Raw genomic sequence first — 14208 nt, forward strand, 5'->3', positions numbered from 1 at the left:
TGTGTGTGTGTGTGTGTGTGTGTGTGTGTGTGTGTGTGTGTGTGTGTATATATATATATATTTGCGTGTGGCTATTTGTCTTATAGATTAAAAAATTGTCCCGCTGGGAAGTGATTGATGTGGTGCGCACAATGTCAACAGAACAGGCTCGTTCTGGAGAGGGGCCCATGAGTAAATTTGCACGTGGATCAAGGTTTTCTGTGGCTGAGCATCAAGAGCGTTACAAAGAGGAATGTCAGCGCATCTTTGACCTACAGAACAAGTGGGTCGTTTTAGTGCTGCAGAAAATCCAAGCTGGAAAGGGGAGAAGTTCCAGGCATTATTTCATAATAAAGAGGAGGTCACTTAAAAGTTTCACTACCTAGGTAGTCAGATATCCAACATGTCGGGGTAGTATCTGTTTGTAATACCACCACCAGAGTACCTATTCCTTCAAACCAACTTGGCAAAATTTTTGAATGGAAAGAGATGCTGGTCTTGAGCTCTAGGTTTCATGACAACTCTTGTGGCCTACTTGGGCCTAACAGACAGCACAATGGTAGCAGGTGACAGGTGGGTGGGGCTTTATCTAACGGTTTAGGTGTGAGAGGAGAGTAATACACTTTTAAAAATGACCAGTGTGCTGATTTATTTCTCAAGTTGTCTCCAGGAATTTTGAAAGAGTTACTACAATTTTTCAAACTTGTCTTGTTTACCAAATGTCTAGGAAAACTTCGTAAAGCTTTTCTGTTAAGGGCCCCATGTCTTAGTGGATTTTGAGTATGCCTTTTTTAAGGTTGATCTCCCAGTTTTTTACTTTTGCCTGCAACCATATTTCTTTAGCTCTTTCTGCACGTTGATTTTTCTCTTTTTAGGGTTCTGTCATCAACTGAAGTCTTATCAACTGACACGGACAGTAGCTCAGCTGAAGATAGTGACTTTGAAGAAATGGGAAAGAACATTGAGAACATGTTGCAGAACAAGAAAACCAGCTCTCAGCTATCACGTGAACGGGAGGAACAGGAGCGGAAGGAACTACAGCGAATGCTACTCGGTGAGGATGGTGGCTTCACAGATACAAAAGAGAAAGATTGAAAAAGGAGAATAAATAACTGCAGACTGTAATTGAGGTGGATCTGGAGGCAGAAGATTTAGGGGATGCATGTGGAAGTCTGTAGATGAAGTAGAAAGCTTTTTACAAACAGGACTCTAGGCTTGTCTGTGGAGGACAAATTGAAAAGATGCTGTCAATCCACTGCTGCCTCTGTATCAGGTGCTTGGCCAAGCCTGGGCTATAAGTGCTGTACTTCAAATGAGCTCTTTGTGCATTTATCCTGGAGGATAAGAGTTTTGGTTTTTTTTTTTTTTTTTTGGTGTTTTTTTTTTGTTTTTTGTTTTTTGTTTTTTGAGATGGTGTTTCACTCTTTTTGCCCAGGCTGGAGTGCAATGGCACGATCTCGGCTCACCGCAATCTCCATCTCCTGGGTCCAAGTGATTCTCCTGCTTCAGCCTCCCGAGTAGCTGGGATTATAGGCATGCGCCACCATGCCTGGCTAATTTTGTATTTTTAGTAGAGACAGGGTTTCTCCATGTTGGTCAGGAGTCTTGAACTCTGGACCTCAGGTGATCCACCTGCCTCGGCTTCCCAAAGTGCTGGTAATATAGGTGTGAGCCACTGCACCCGGCCAAGAGTTATTAATACAGAATCTGTAAGTGAATTTAGGGAGTTGTCTTTGAAACTTCTGAAATTACATGTAAAAATATGCAAATGTACATTTTCTTTCTTTTTTTTGGAGATGGGGTTTCATTCTGTCACCCAGGCTGGAGTGCAGTGGTACGATCTTGGCTTACTGCAGCCGCCGCCTCCCAGGCTCAAGCAATCCTCCTGCCTCCGCTTCCCGAGTAGCTGGGACTACAAGTGCACGCCACCATGCCTGGCTAATTTTTGTGTTTTTTGTAGACGTGAGATTTCACCATGTTGCCCAGGATGTCTTGAACTCCTGAGCTCAAAGTGGTCCACTTGCCTCTGCCTCCCAAAGTGTTGGGAATACAGGCATGAGCTACTGCACCTGGCATTATATGTGCATTTTCTGAGAACATTGATGGCTTTCAGAAGATCCTCAGAAGGACTCTTAGATCCTAAAAAAGAGTTTTAAAGTTGTGGAAATTGAGGGTGGGAATAATAATGACCTGACTTGAGTTGGGATATGGAGGGGATTGAGGATGAAAATCAAGGCAACCAGCCGGGCACAGTGGCTCATGCCTATAATTCTAACACTTTGGGAGGCTGAGGTGGTGGGTGGATCACCTGAGGTCAGGAGTTCAAAACCAGCCTGGCCATCATGGTAAAACCTCATCTTTAAAAAAAAAAAGAAAAGGCAACCTTAAGATTTTGTTCTGGATACCATTGATTACAAAAGTAGTAAATTTTAAGGTCTGGCATGGTGACTCACGCCTGTAATCCCAGTACTTTGGCAGGCAGAGGCGGGCAGATCACCTGTGGTCAGGAGTTCAAGACCAGCCTGGCCAACATGGTGAAACCCCATCTCTACAAAAATTAGCTAGGTATGATGGTGGGTGCCTGTAATCCCAGCTACTTGGGAGGCTGAGGCAGGAGAATCACTTGAACTTGGGAGGCAGAGGTTGCGGTAGCCAGAGTAAACTCTGTCTCAAAAAAAACAAAAAAACCTACATTTGAACAAGATCCCCAGGTGATTCCTATTCATATTAACGTTTGAGAAGCATATGCTAGCTAGGCTTTAAGACTCAGGACTTGTTTTTGTAGTGCCATTTATTTTTCTCCGAATTGCATGCTTGGGTACCTTTTTTTTAAATGGTCTCATTCCGTTGCCCAGGCTGGAGTGCAGTGGTGCAACCATGGTTCGTTCACTGCAGCCTCAACCTCCTGGGCTCAAGGGACCTTCCCACCTCAGCCTCTTGAGTAGCTGGGACTACAGGTATATACCACCACACCTGGCTAGTAGAAAAAAAATTATAGAGACAGTGTCTTCGTTTGTTGCCCAGACTGGTCTCAAACTCCTGGGCTCAAGCGATTCTCTTACCTTAGCTTCCCCAAATGCTGGGATTACAGGTGTAAGCCACTTCACTTGGCCTTGCATGCTTTTATTTGTAATGTGATCATCACCCACTTCCTACTTGGCCTTTTCTCTTGCCCTTTTGTTCAGAGGAGTCGGTTTCTCAGTCTCCTATAGCAAACATGTAGTTCTTTGAGGTTCTTTCAGAACTTCTTGTACTTAGAAAAGTTGGGAAATTGGCTAGGCATGGTGGCTCACGCCTGTAATCCCAGCCTGTTGGGAGGTCAAGGCTGGCCTATTGCTTGAGCCCAGGAGTTAAGAGACCAGCCTGAGCAACATGACAAGACCCCATCTCCACGAAAATTTACCTGGGTGTCGTGGCACACACCTGTAGTCCCAGCTACTCAGGAGGCTGAGGTGGGAGGATGAATTGGGCCTGGGAGGTGCAGGTTGCAGTGAGCTGAGATTGCACCCCTGTACTCTAGCCTGGGCGACAGAGCGAGAGAGACCCTGTCTCAAAATAAAATAAAAAAAAGTGGGGAAATTGACAGTGCCTAAAATGAAGTCAGGAAAGGACAAATCAGTATATTCTTGGGACTGATGATTACTTTGATATCTCCACTGAAACCCAAGAAAATGATCATTTGGGAGATAAGGGGAACGTTTGAAAATCTTTTGTACCTTGCAGCAGCAGGCTCAGCAACATCAGGAAACAATCACAGAGATGATGACACAGCTTCTGTGACTAGTCTTAACTCTTCCGCCACTGGACGCTGTCTCAAGATTTATCGCACATTTCGAGATGAAGAGGGGAAAGAGTATGTTCGCTGTGAGACAGTCCGAAAACCAGCTGTCATTGATGCCTATGTGCGTATACGGACTACAAAAGATGAAGAATTCATGTGAGTTTGATTCACCACTTTTATTTTTTTCTTTGAGGACAGAGTCTTGCTCTGTGGCCCAGGCTGGAGTGCAGTGGCATGATCTCGGCTCACTGCAACCTCCACCTCCTGGGTTCAAGTGATTCTCGTGCCTCAGCCTCTTGAGTAGCTGGGATTATAGATGTACACCACCATGCCCAGCTAGTTTTTGCATTTTTAGTAGAGATAGGGTTTTGCCACGTTGGCCAGGCTGGTCTTGAACTCGGCTGAAGCGATCTGCCTGCCTCAGCCTCCCAAAGTGCTGGGATTACAGGCATGAGCCACGGCGCCTGTCCTAATTCACCACTTTTGAGTGTGATAGGGAGAATAATAATGATGGGGAATGGTGATTGGGGGAGGGGACTTGAGTTTTAATTTAGTGACAGGATTCTTCACAGTTGTTTCTAGAACTCTGCTGTAATTGAGAACGGTCTTGCCTTTAGATTTTGGGTTTGAATAGAGCCAAATTACAGGGAAAATTCTGTCCTTTATTTGCCACAAGATAAAGGCATGTCTTGTTCCATTTTGGTCCTTTGCATTTTGATTGGTTTGCAAAAATCTTAAAGATTACTCAGGACTTATTCTAAGAGAATAAGCACTCTGCAAATAGAGTGCTGATTCGGGAGGGAGATGGGAATGGCACGTAGCCCTTTTTATCTTAGCCTGGATGGATTACTTTAGTCCTGAGGTGTTAAGCTATCAGGATAGTCTTCTTGGTTAAGGTTTGCTTATGGTCCTGTGATTTTTCTTCCTCTGCCTCCCACATTGTTCAGTCGAAAATTTGCCCTTTTTGATGAACAACATCGAGAAGAGATGCGAAAAGAACGGCGGAGGATTCAAGAGCAACTGAGGCGTCTTAAGCGGAACCAGGAAAAGGAGAAGCTCAAGGGTCCTCCTGAGAAGAAGCCCAAGAAAATGAAGGAGCGTCCTGACCTAAAAGTAAGTATAATGTTGTGTGATTATAGGTAATGGAACAAAGCAAGAAAGTATACCTTTTCCTTTAGCTTTTGACATTCTCCTTTACTGGGAATGAGGGAAGTATATTATGGAAAGCTGGTTTGAATTGATGTGACTTCTTGAGCGTTGTCAGTACTAATGTGAGTGGTATTGACAATTCCACGTCCAATCTGGTGCCATTGTTCGTTCTCTCTCTTGCTCTCTCTCTTTCTCTCTCTTTTTTAGACAGGGTCTGGCTCTGTTGCCCAGGCTGGAGCACACTGGCATGATCTTGGCTCACTGCAGCCTCTGCCTCCCGGGCTCAAGCCATCCTCCAACGTCTGCCTCCCGAGTAGCTGGGGCTACAGGCATGTGCCACCACACCTGGATAATTTTTGTATTTTTGGTAGAGATGGGGTCTTGCCATGTTGCCCAGGCTAGTCTCGAACTCCTGAGCTAGTGATCCTTCTACCTTGGCTTCCCAAAGTGCTGGGATTGCAGGCATGAGCCGCTGTGCCCACCCAGTGCTGCTGTTTTCATTGGCTGTCATTTGTTTTGTTTTTGTTTGTTTTTTTGAGATGGAGTTTTGCTCTTGTTGTCCAGGCTGGAATGCAGTGGTGTGATCTTGGCTCACTGCACCCTCCACCTCCTGGCTTCAAGTGACTTTCCTGCCACAGCCTCCTGAATAGCTGGGCTTATAGGTGTCTGCCACCATGCCTGGCTAATTTTTTATATTTTTAGTGAAATGGGGTTTCACAATGTTGGCTAGGCTGGTCTTGAACTTCTGACCTGGTGATCCATCTGCTTCAGCCTCCCAAAGTGGTGGGATTACAAGCGTTGAGCTACCATACCTGGCCTGTCATTTATTGTGTGGTTTTTTTTTTTGTTTTTTGTTTTTTTGAGACAGTGCCTCACTCTGTTGCCCAGCCTGGGGTGCAATGGTGCAATCTCAGCTCATTGCAACCTCCGCCTTCTGGGTTCAAGTGATTCTTGTGCCTCAGCCTCCCAAGTAGCTGTGCTACCAGGAATGTGCTACCACGCCCAGCCAGTTTTTGTATTTTCAGTAGAGATGGGGTTTCACCATGTTAGCCAGGCTAGTCTCGAACTCTTGATCTCAGGTGATCTGCCCACCTCAGCCTCCCAACGTGCTGGTATTACAGGCATGAGCCACGGCTCCTGGCCTTATTCTTTATCTGAAATATTTTCTAGGAGTTGAGATAAGTTTGGTAGGTTTTTTGTTTGTTTGTTTTAGAGGCAGTTTTGCTTTGTCTCTCAGGCTGGAGTGTGGTGGTGTGATCTCGGCTCACTGCAACCTCTGCCTCCCGGGTTCAAGGGATTCTCATGCCTCACCCTTCCGAGTAGCTGGGATTACAGGTGTGCACCACTATGCACAGCTAATTTTTTGTATTTTTAGTAAAGACAGGGTGGGTTTTACTGTGTTGGCCAGGCTGGTCTCGAACTCCTGGCTTCAAGTTATCCTCCCACTTTGGCCTCCCAAAGTGTTTGGATTACACGCATAAGCTACCACTCTTGGCCCAGGTTTGGTAGGTTTTTTAACATATACTTTCATGTCTCTTACCTGTGTGTTTACATTGTATATATTTTTAAATATGTACCTTTAAAATATTGCACATACTAAAAGAAGCAACAAAAATAAAACATAGTTTTTCCATAACTTAGTAGGATTACAGATACTGCTGTGATTGTACTAGCATCTTAAGATGAGGTAGTTGTGGTATAGTGGAAAGAGCCGTGAACTTAGAAATGGAAGATCTGAATTCATTTAATTGGTCTGTGACCTTCTCCGAGCTTGTTTTCTCTAATATAAAATATGTCCACAGTGGTGGTGTATTAAATGATATAATTCAAGGGAAGCACCTTGTAAACTATAAAATATTCAACAAATGTAAAGAGTTCTTAATGCGTACTGAGGACATTAAGTATTTTAATGTTCCTTTCTTGTATGTGGCATTAGATAAGTGTGATACAGTATTGGTCACATTTTACAGATGAAACTAAGGTCTAGGATACCAGAGCTACTCATTTGCAAAACTGAGATGGAGACTTGGTGTTATCAAACCTTTTTCTTGTTTTGAATAGAGAATGGGAATATACCTTGCAGGCTGATTATGCTTCTGAATGTAGACATTGGGGCTTCCAACAGCTTTTTTCCTGCATATTTAATATTTTCATAGTTTACAACTTAAATTGGGAGTGGGAATCTTTTTTTTTCCCCTTACCTGATATTTAAAGCAATGTTTAGTCTGGATTTCATTTTTTTTCCATGTATTGTTTCAGTACATGCAGTGTTTTTCTAGTGGCTTCTGATTGATCAGTGCATAACAATTCTATTGGAGCAAAATTTTCCTATGTTGTATATACAGTTGATCTTTGAACAACATGGATTTGAACTGCATGGGTCCACTTATGTGTGGATCGTGGGATGTGGAGCCTGTGTATATGGAGGGCTGGATTTTTGTATATATGGGTTTCACTATGTGTAGATTTTGTTGTTATACTTGGGGGTCCTGGAACTAATCCCCTGCATATACTGAGGGACGACTGTATTTCTTACCTGCTTATCTCTGATACGTGTTTTAGTCTACTTACCTCTGACATGTTTGATACTTTTCCTTTTGCAGCTGAAATGTGGGGCATGTGGTGCCATTGGACACATGAGGACTAACAAATTCTGCCCCCTCTATTATCAAACAAATGCGCCACCTTCCAACCCTGTTGCCATGACAGAAGAGCAGGAGGAAGAGTTGGAAAAGACAGTCATTCATAATGATAATGAAGAACTTATCAAGGTTGAAGGAACCAAAATTGTCTTGGGTAAACAGCTAATTGAGAGGTAAGAGATAGCAGGCAGGAAGTGCTGTGGGACAGATTTATTTGAGGTTGGTTGTATTGGTGGCTGGCAGGGTTGGATGTGATATGTTCTCTGACGTGGAACTGAAGCAACTGGAATTTTGATGGCTTTTCCTCAGCAATTGTTGCCAGTAATGAAATTATAGCACTCGTTAGGTTGTACCACTTGTTTTGGGGCATGCTGCCTAACTTCTGAGTCTGTTTCCTTAGTTACAAAATAAAACCACCCTTACCAGGGTAGGTAGTAAAGAGAAAATGAGACAGACTACAAAGCATATAGTACAGTGCCTGACATATAGTAGATACTCAGTAGATGTTAATTTTCTCTTCTACTTCTAGATGCTTATAATATTTGCAAGGTCCCTAATCTCGTAGTGTTTTTTTAAGACAAAGTCTTGTTCTGCCACCCAGGCTAGAGTGCAGTGGCTCACTGTCACCTCTGCCTCCTGGGTTCAAGTGATTCTCGTGTCTCAGCTTCCCAAATAGTTGGGATTATAGACGCCTGCCACCATGCCCATCTAATTTTTTTTTTTTTTTTTTGGGACGGAGTTTCACTCTTGTTACCCAGGCTGGAGTGCAATGGCGCGATCTCGGCTCACCGCAACCTCCGCCTCCTGGGTTCAGGCAATTCTCCTGCCTCAGCCTCCTGAGTAGATGGGATTACAGGCACGCACCACCATGCCCAGCTAATTTTTGTATTTTTAGTAGAGACGGGGTTTCACCATGTTGACCAGGATGGTCTCGATCTCTTGACCTCGTGATCCACCCGCCTCGGCCTCCCAAAGTGCTGGGATTACAGGCGTGAGCCACCGCGTCCGGCCCTAATTTTTGTATTTTTGTAGAGACGAGATTTCACCTGTTGGCCATGCTGGACTAGAACTCCTTAGCTCAAGTGATCCGCCTGCCTTGGCCTCCCAGAGTGCTGGAATTAGAGACCTGAGCCACAGTGCCCAGCCTTGTAGTGTTGTAATAAAGGACCATCCCAAAAGATGGAAGAGACATATAAACTGTGCTTATACTTGTGTCTTATCCTCAGAGAGTTTAATAGATATTAAAATGGAGAAGTTGTAAAGTTCTTTCCCCTTTTATAGTTTGAAAATGGCAAACATACAGAAAAGTTGAAAGACTATAGTATATAATTCCTCAGTATTCACCAGTTGTTAACATTTTGCTACATTTGCTTCATTTTTATATACCTAAAACTTTTTTTTCCTGAATCATTTGGAAGTAAGTTGGGAGGCATCATATTTCACTCCTAAGAAAGTTATCGTTAATAATATATAATATTCAGATCTCATTCAGTCTTCCCCAGTTGTCTCAGTGTCTTTTATTGCTTTTGTCCCCAGTTCTGGATTCAATCCCAGTTCAAACGTTAAATATATTTTGAATCACTCTTAATCTAGAATGTTCTCCCTATCTTTTATGTTGTGTTTTTTTTTGTTTGTTTGTTTGTTTTTTTGTTTTTTAAGATAGGGTCTGGTTCTGTTACCCAGGCTGGAGTACAGGGGCATGATCTCAGCTCACTGCAACATCTGCCTCCCAAGCTTAAGTCATTCTCTTACCTCAGCATCTAGAGTAGTTGGGACTACACGCATGCACTACCACACCTGCCTAATTTTAAAATTTTTTGTAGAGACGGGATTTTGCCATGTTGCCCAGGCTGGTCTCAAACTCCTGGGCTCAAGCAATCTTCCTGCCTCAGCTTCCCAAAGTGCCGGAACTACAGGTATCAGCCACTGCACCCAGCCCCATTATGTTTTTCATGACATTGAATTTTTTTTGAAGATTCCAGGCCAATTGTCTCAAAATATTCCACATTCTGGGTTTGTCTGATTGTTCTCTCATTGATTAGATTCCAATTAAATATTGTTGGCAAGACATTTAATGTCATATTTAGGTGATATACCATATCAGCAAGGACATAATGTCACTGTTTTGATCATCTTGTTAAAGTGTTAATTCTCAGATCCTATAATAAAGTATGCTTTTTCTTTGTAATTAACATGTTGGTTAACATCCTGTTGCCTGACCATCTTTGTTAGCATCAGTTGATGACCATTGCCTTATTCAGTTATTTCAATGGGGGTTCCAAAATGGTAATTTTCCTAATTCTAGCATTTCTTCTACATTGGCTAACATTTTTCCATAAAAAAGAGCTTTCTACTCTCCCTTTTTAAGTATTACTATGGATTCTGAAATTGTTAACCTTTGTAAATTCAATGTTATATAATTCTTCACATTATGAATTTTGATGCTCACATAGTGTCCCAAATTTGACTCCCTCAAGCCCCAGACCCTGTGTGGTTTTTTTTAATGACCTTGTAAATATTTGAGAACTTTTTGCTTTCTGGCACAAGATTTTTTTTTTCCCCCCCTCGAGACGGAGTCTTGCTCTGTTCCCCAGACGAGTTCAGTGGCGCAATCTCGGTTCACCACAACCTCCATCTCCTGGGTTCAAGCGTTTCTCCTGCCTCAGCCTCCAGAGTAGCTGGGATTTCAGACATGTACCACCACGCCCGATTAATTTTTGTATTTTTAGTTGAGGTGGGGTTTTACCATATTGGCTAAGCTAGTCTCGAAATCCTGACCTCAGGTGATCTGCCTGCCTCGTCCTCCCAAAGTGCTGGGAATACAGGTGTGAGGCACCGCGCCCAGCCTTCTGGCACAAGATGTTAAAGGCTCTCTTTGATCTTTTCTTGTCCTATACCTAGAGTCAGCCATTTCTCCAAGAGCCCAGTTTCCTTTTTCTTTTTGAGATGGAGTCTCATTCTGTCACCCAGGCTAGAATATGGCACAATCTCAGCTCACTGTAACCCCTGCCTCCCAAGTTCAAGCAATTCTGCCTCAGCCTCCCAAGTAACCAGCTTAGCCAGCTAATGTTTGTATTTTTAGTAGAGATAAGGTTTCAACATGGTGGCCAGGCTGATCTTGAACTCCTGACCTCAAGTGATCTGCCTGCCTCAGCCTCCCAAAGTGCTGGGATTACAGATGGGAGCCACTGTGCCCCCCAGATTCCTTTTATTGGGGAATGCTATTTAGAAACCAAGATCTAAGTGTTAGATATGCTCATTACCATTGAGATGTCTTTGCTTCAGGACTCTTTTTTGGACAGAACTGGGAAAAACAAACACACACACACACACACACACACACACACACACACAGTCACTTACTTTTTTTTTTTTTTTTTTTGAGACGGAGTTTCACTCATGTTACCCAGGCTGGCGCGATCTCGGCTCACCGCAACCTCCGCCTCCTGGGTTCAGGCAATTCTCCTGCCTCAGCCTCCTGAGTAGCTGGGATTACAGGCACGCACCACCATGCCCAGCTAATTTTTTGTATTTTTTAGTAGAGACGGGGTTTCACCATGTTGACCAGGATGGTCTCGATCTCTTGACCTCGTGATCTACCCGCCTCGGCCTCCCAAAGTGCTGGGATTACAGGCTTGAGCCACCGCGCCCGGCCCACTTTTTTTTTTTTTTTTTGAGATGGAGTTTTACTCTTGTTGCCCAGGCTGGTGTGCAATGGCGTGATTGTGGCTCACCGCAACCTCTGCCTCCCTAGTTCAAGCGATTTCTCCTGCCTCAGCTGCCAGAGTAGCTTGGATTACAGGCACGCACCACTATGCCTGGCTAATTTTGTAATTTTTAGTAGAGACGGGGTTTCTCCATGTTGGTCAGGGTGGTCTCAAACTCCCAACCTCAGGTGATCCCCCGCCTTGGCCTCCCAGAGTGCTGGGATTATAGGTATGAGTCACCTCCCCTGGCCCGTATACATATATTTTAAATCACAACTTTATACTGTTACCTCCAATTTAGGTTATATCTATAGATTTTTTTTTTCTCATCTTCCCTCATTTCATATTTGTATCCATTCTCAAGAAATAACTTAGTTTCTCTGTATAATTACTTAGAAATCAATATATTTATTGAGAAATTTGCTCTGTCCTACTATATGTACAAAATAGTTTCAGAATTACTATAATAATACCATTACCAACAGCAAACCTACAAAGTAGGTTCAAGATGTTTTTGTAGTTTGTTTTTCTTAGACTATACATCACTGTGGTATAGTTAGGATATTATATCTCAAACATAATGAATCTATTCTTTTTTTGTGTGTAATTTAAGAAATCAATTTGATACAGTTAGAGTCATTTATTTCTATTTGTATTCAGTTTTGGGTTCTTTTTCCCATCCTTGTTGATTTATTTTAATTTTTGAGACAGAATCTTGCTCTGTTGCCCAGGCTGGAGTGCAGTGGCACAATCTCAGCTGACTGCAAACCTCTGCCTCCTGGATTCAAGTGATTCTTTTGCCTCAGCCTTCCTAGTACCTGGGGCTACAGGCATGTGCTACCACACCTGGCTAATTTTTGTATTTTTAGTAGAGATGGGGTTTTGCCATGTTGGTCAGGCTGGTCTCGAACTCCTGAGCTCAGGCAATCCCTCCACCTTGGCCTCCCAAAGTGCTGAAATTACAGACATGAGCCACCACGCCCAGCCCCCATCCTTGTTGATTTACTTATTAATACCTGTAATAGTCGTTGTTTTTTGAAGCACATTAAAAGAGGAAGATAGGCTGGGCATGGTGGCTCATGCTTATAATCCCAGCACTTTGGGAGGCTGAGGTGGGAGGATCACTTGAGCTTGAGTTTGAGACCAGCCTAGGCAATATAGTGAGACCCTGTTTGTATTACTAAAAAAAAAAAGTTTTAAAATTTAAAAAATGAAGAATTGGAAAATGTGATACCTTCATCCCTTGTAGTGTAAGAAAAGAGGGTGAATAAGCTTTAATGATTGAGGGAAGCCCAAACTAGTTTGTTTTGTTTTTTTCAAACCAGTTTTTAATATCTTGTTTCCATTCTGAATGAGTTAGGTGTACTAGCCTTTTAACCTTTAAGATAGAATGTTGGGGCTGGGCATGGTGGCTCACACCTGTAATCCCAGCACTTTGGGAGGCCAAGGCATGTGGATCACCTGAGCTCAGGATTTTGAGACCAGCCTGATCAACATGATGAAACCCCGTCTCTACTAAAAATACAAAAATTAGCCAGGTGTCGTGGCAGGCACCTGTTGTAATCTCAGCTACTTGGGAGGCTGAGGCAGGAGAATCACTTGAACCTGGGAGGTGGAGGTTGCAGTGAGGTGGATGTCTGGCCTTTGGTTTGGCATTTTCCTCCCTAGGCTCGTTCTTAGGTACCTTGGATTTTTTGTATTATAGTTGCTTTTTTTTCCTGGGGACTAGAAATCGGGGCTGCATCTTATGAAAGTGTTTTGATTGCAGTGCGGATGAGGTTCGAAGAAAATCTCTGGTTCTTAAGTTTCCTAAACAGCAGCTTCCTCCAAAGAAAAAACGGCGAGTTGGAACCACTGTTCATTGTGACTATTTGAATGTGAGTCTGGGCGTTGCTTCTTTCTGATTAAGTGGGTTCTCATTGATTCCCCTGGCCATGTATGCCATGGTTCTGACAGCCTTAGATTCTCTATTTGCCTTGCTCTGAGAATTATGGGTACTGTTCATTGTAAGATTTCTCTTTTTTTCTTTTTTTTTTTTTTGAGACGGAGTTTCGCTCTTGTTACCCAGGCTGGAGTGCAATGGCCCGATCTCGGCTCACCACAACCTCCGCCTCCTGGGTTCAGGCAATTCTCTTGCCTCAACCTCCTGCTGGGATTACAGGCACGCGCCACCATGCCCAGCTAATTTTTTGTATTTTTAGTAGAGACGGGGTTTCACCATGTTGACCAGGACGGTCTCGATCTCTTGACCTCGTGATCCACCCGCCTTGGCCTCCCAAAGTGCTGGGATTACAGGCTTGAGCCACCGCGCCCGGCTTTTTTTTTTTTTCCTAAATTTTTTTTCTTTTTATACTTCACAAATTTGCGTCTCATCCTTGCGCAGGGGCCATGCTAATCTTCTCTGTATCGGTCCAATTTTAGTATATATGCTGCTGAAGTGAGCACTTATTATAAGATTTCTAAAACATGTTTACCTAGTTAGAGAATGTGGATTTTTTTTTTTTTGAAATGGAATCTCGCCCCGCCCAGGCTGGAGTGCAGTGGCGTGATCTTGGCTCACTGCAGCCTCCATCTCCCAGGTTCAAGCAGTTCTTCTGCAGCTGGGATTACAGGCGCACACTACCATGCCCAGCTAATTTTTGTATTTTTTTTTTTTTTTTTTTGAAGACGGGGTTTCACCATGTTGGCCAAGCTGTTTTCGAACTCCTGACCTCAAGTCATCCGCCCACCTCTGCCTCCCAAAGTGCTGGGGTTACAGGCATGAGCCACTGCGCCTGGCTAATTTTTATATTTTTATTAGAGATGAGGATTTGCCATATTGACCATGCTGGTCTCGAACTCCTGACCTCAGGTAGTCCACTCGCCTTGGCCTCCCAAAGTGCTGGGATTACAGGCATGAGCCACTGTGCTTGGCTGATTTTGTGGGGTTTTTTTTTTTTTTTTTTTTTTT

At 43.4% G+C, this 14208-nt stretch overlaps 1 protein-coding gene and 1 non-coding gene across 15 annotated transcripts in view; one reads left to right on the forward strand and one right to left on the reverse strand.

Moving 5' to 3' along the window:
* The window catches only part of TAF1 (TATA-box binding protein associated factor 1), a 97534-nt gene that overhangs the window by 28121 nt on the left and 55205 nt on the right, over positions 1–14208 (forward strand). For 13 of the 14 annotated variants that reach the window (XM_032255927.1, XM_032255922.1, XM_032255913.1 and 10 more), the window contains exons 21-26: positions 87–262; positions 855–1033; positions 3703–3916; positions 4708–4873; positions 7513–7724; positions 13027–13135. In XM_032255927.1, the coding sequence (XP_032111818.1) occupies positions 87–262; positions 855–1033; positions 3703–3916; positions 4708–4873; positions 7513–7724; positions 13027–13135 (1056 nt within the window). The remainder of the gene's footprint in view (positions 1–86; positions 263–854; positions 1034–3702; positions 3917–4707; positions 4874–7512; positions 7725–13026; positions 13136–14208) is intronic. The other variant, XM_032255914.1, reaches the window with a different exon arrangement.
* LOC116535110 lies at positions 13597–13703 on the reverse strand. The gene has a single exon (XR_004262046.1). It is a non-coding gene; the product is annotated as a U6 spliceosomal RNA (small nuclear RNA).

The sequence above is a fragment of the Sapajus apella genome, unplaced genomic scaffold (assembly GCF_009761245.1).
Source record: "Sapajus apella isolate SASKATOON/1434 unplaced genomic scaffold, GSC_monkey_1.0 scaffold91, whole genome shotgun sequence".
Lineage (NCBI taxonomy): Eukaryota > Metazoa > Chordata > Mammalia > Primates > Cebidae > Sapajus > Sapajus apella.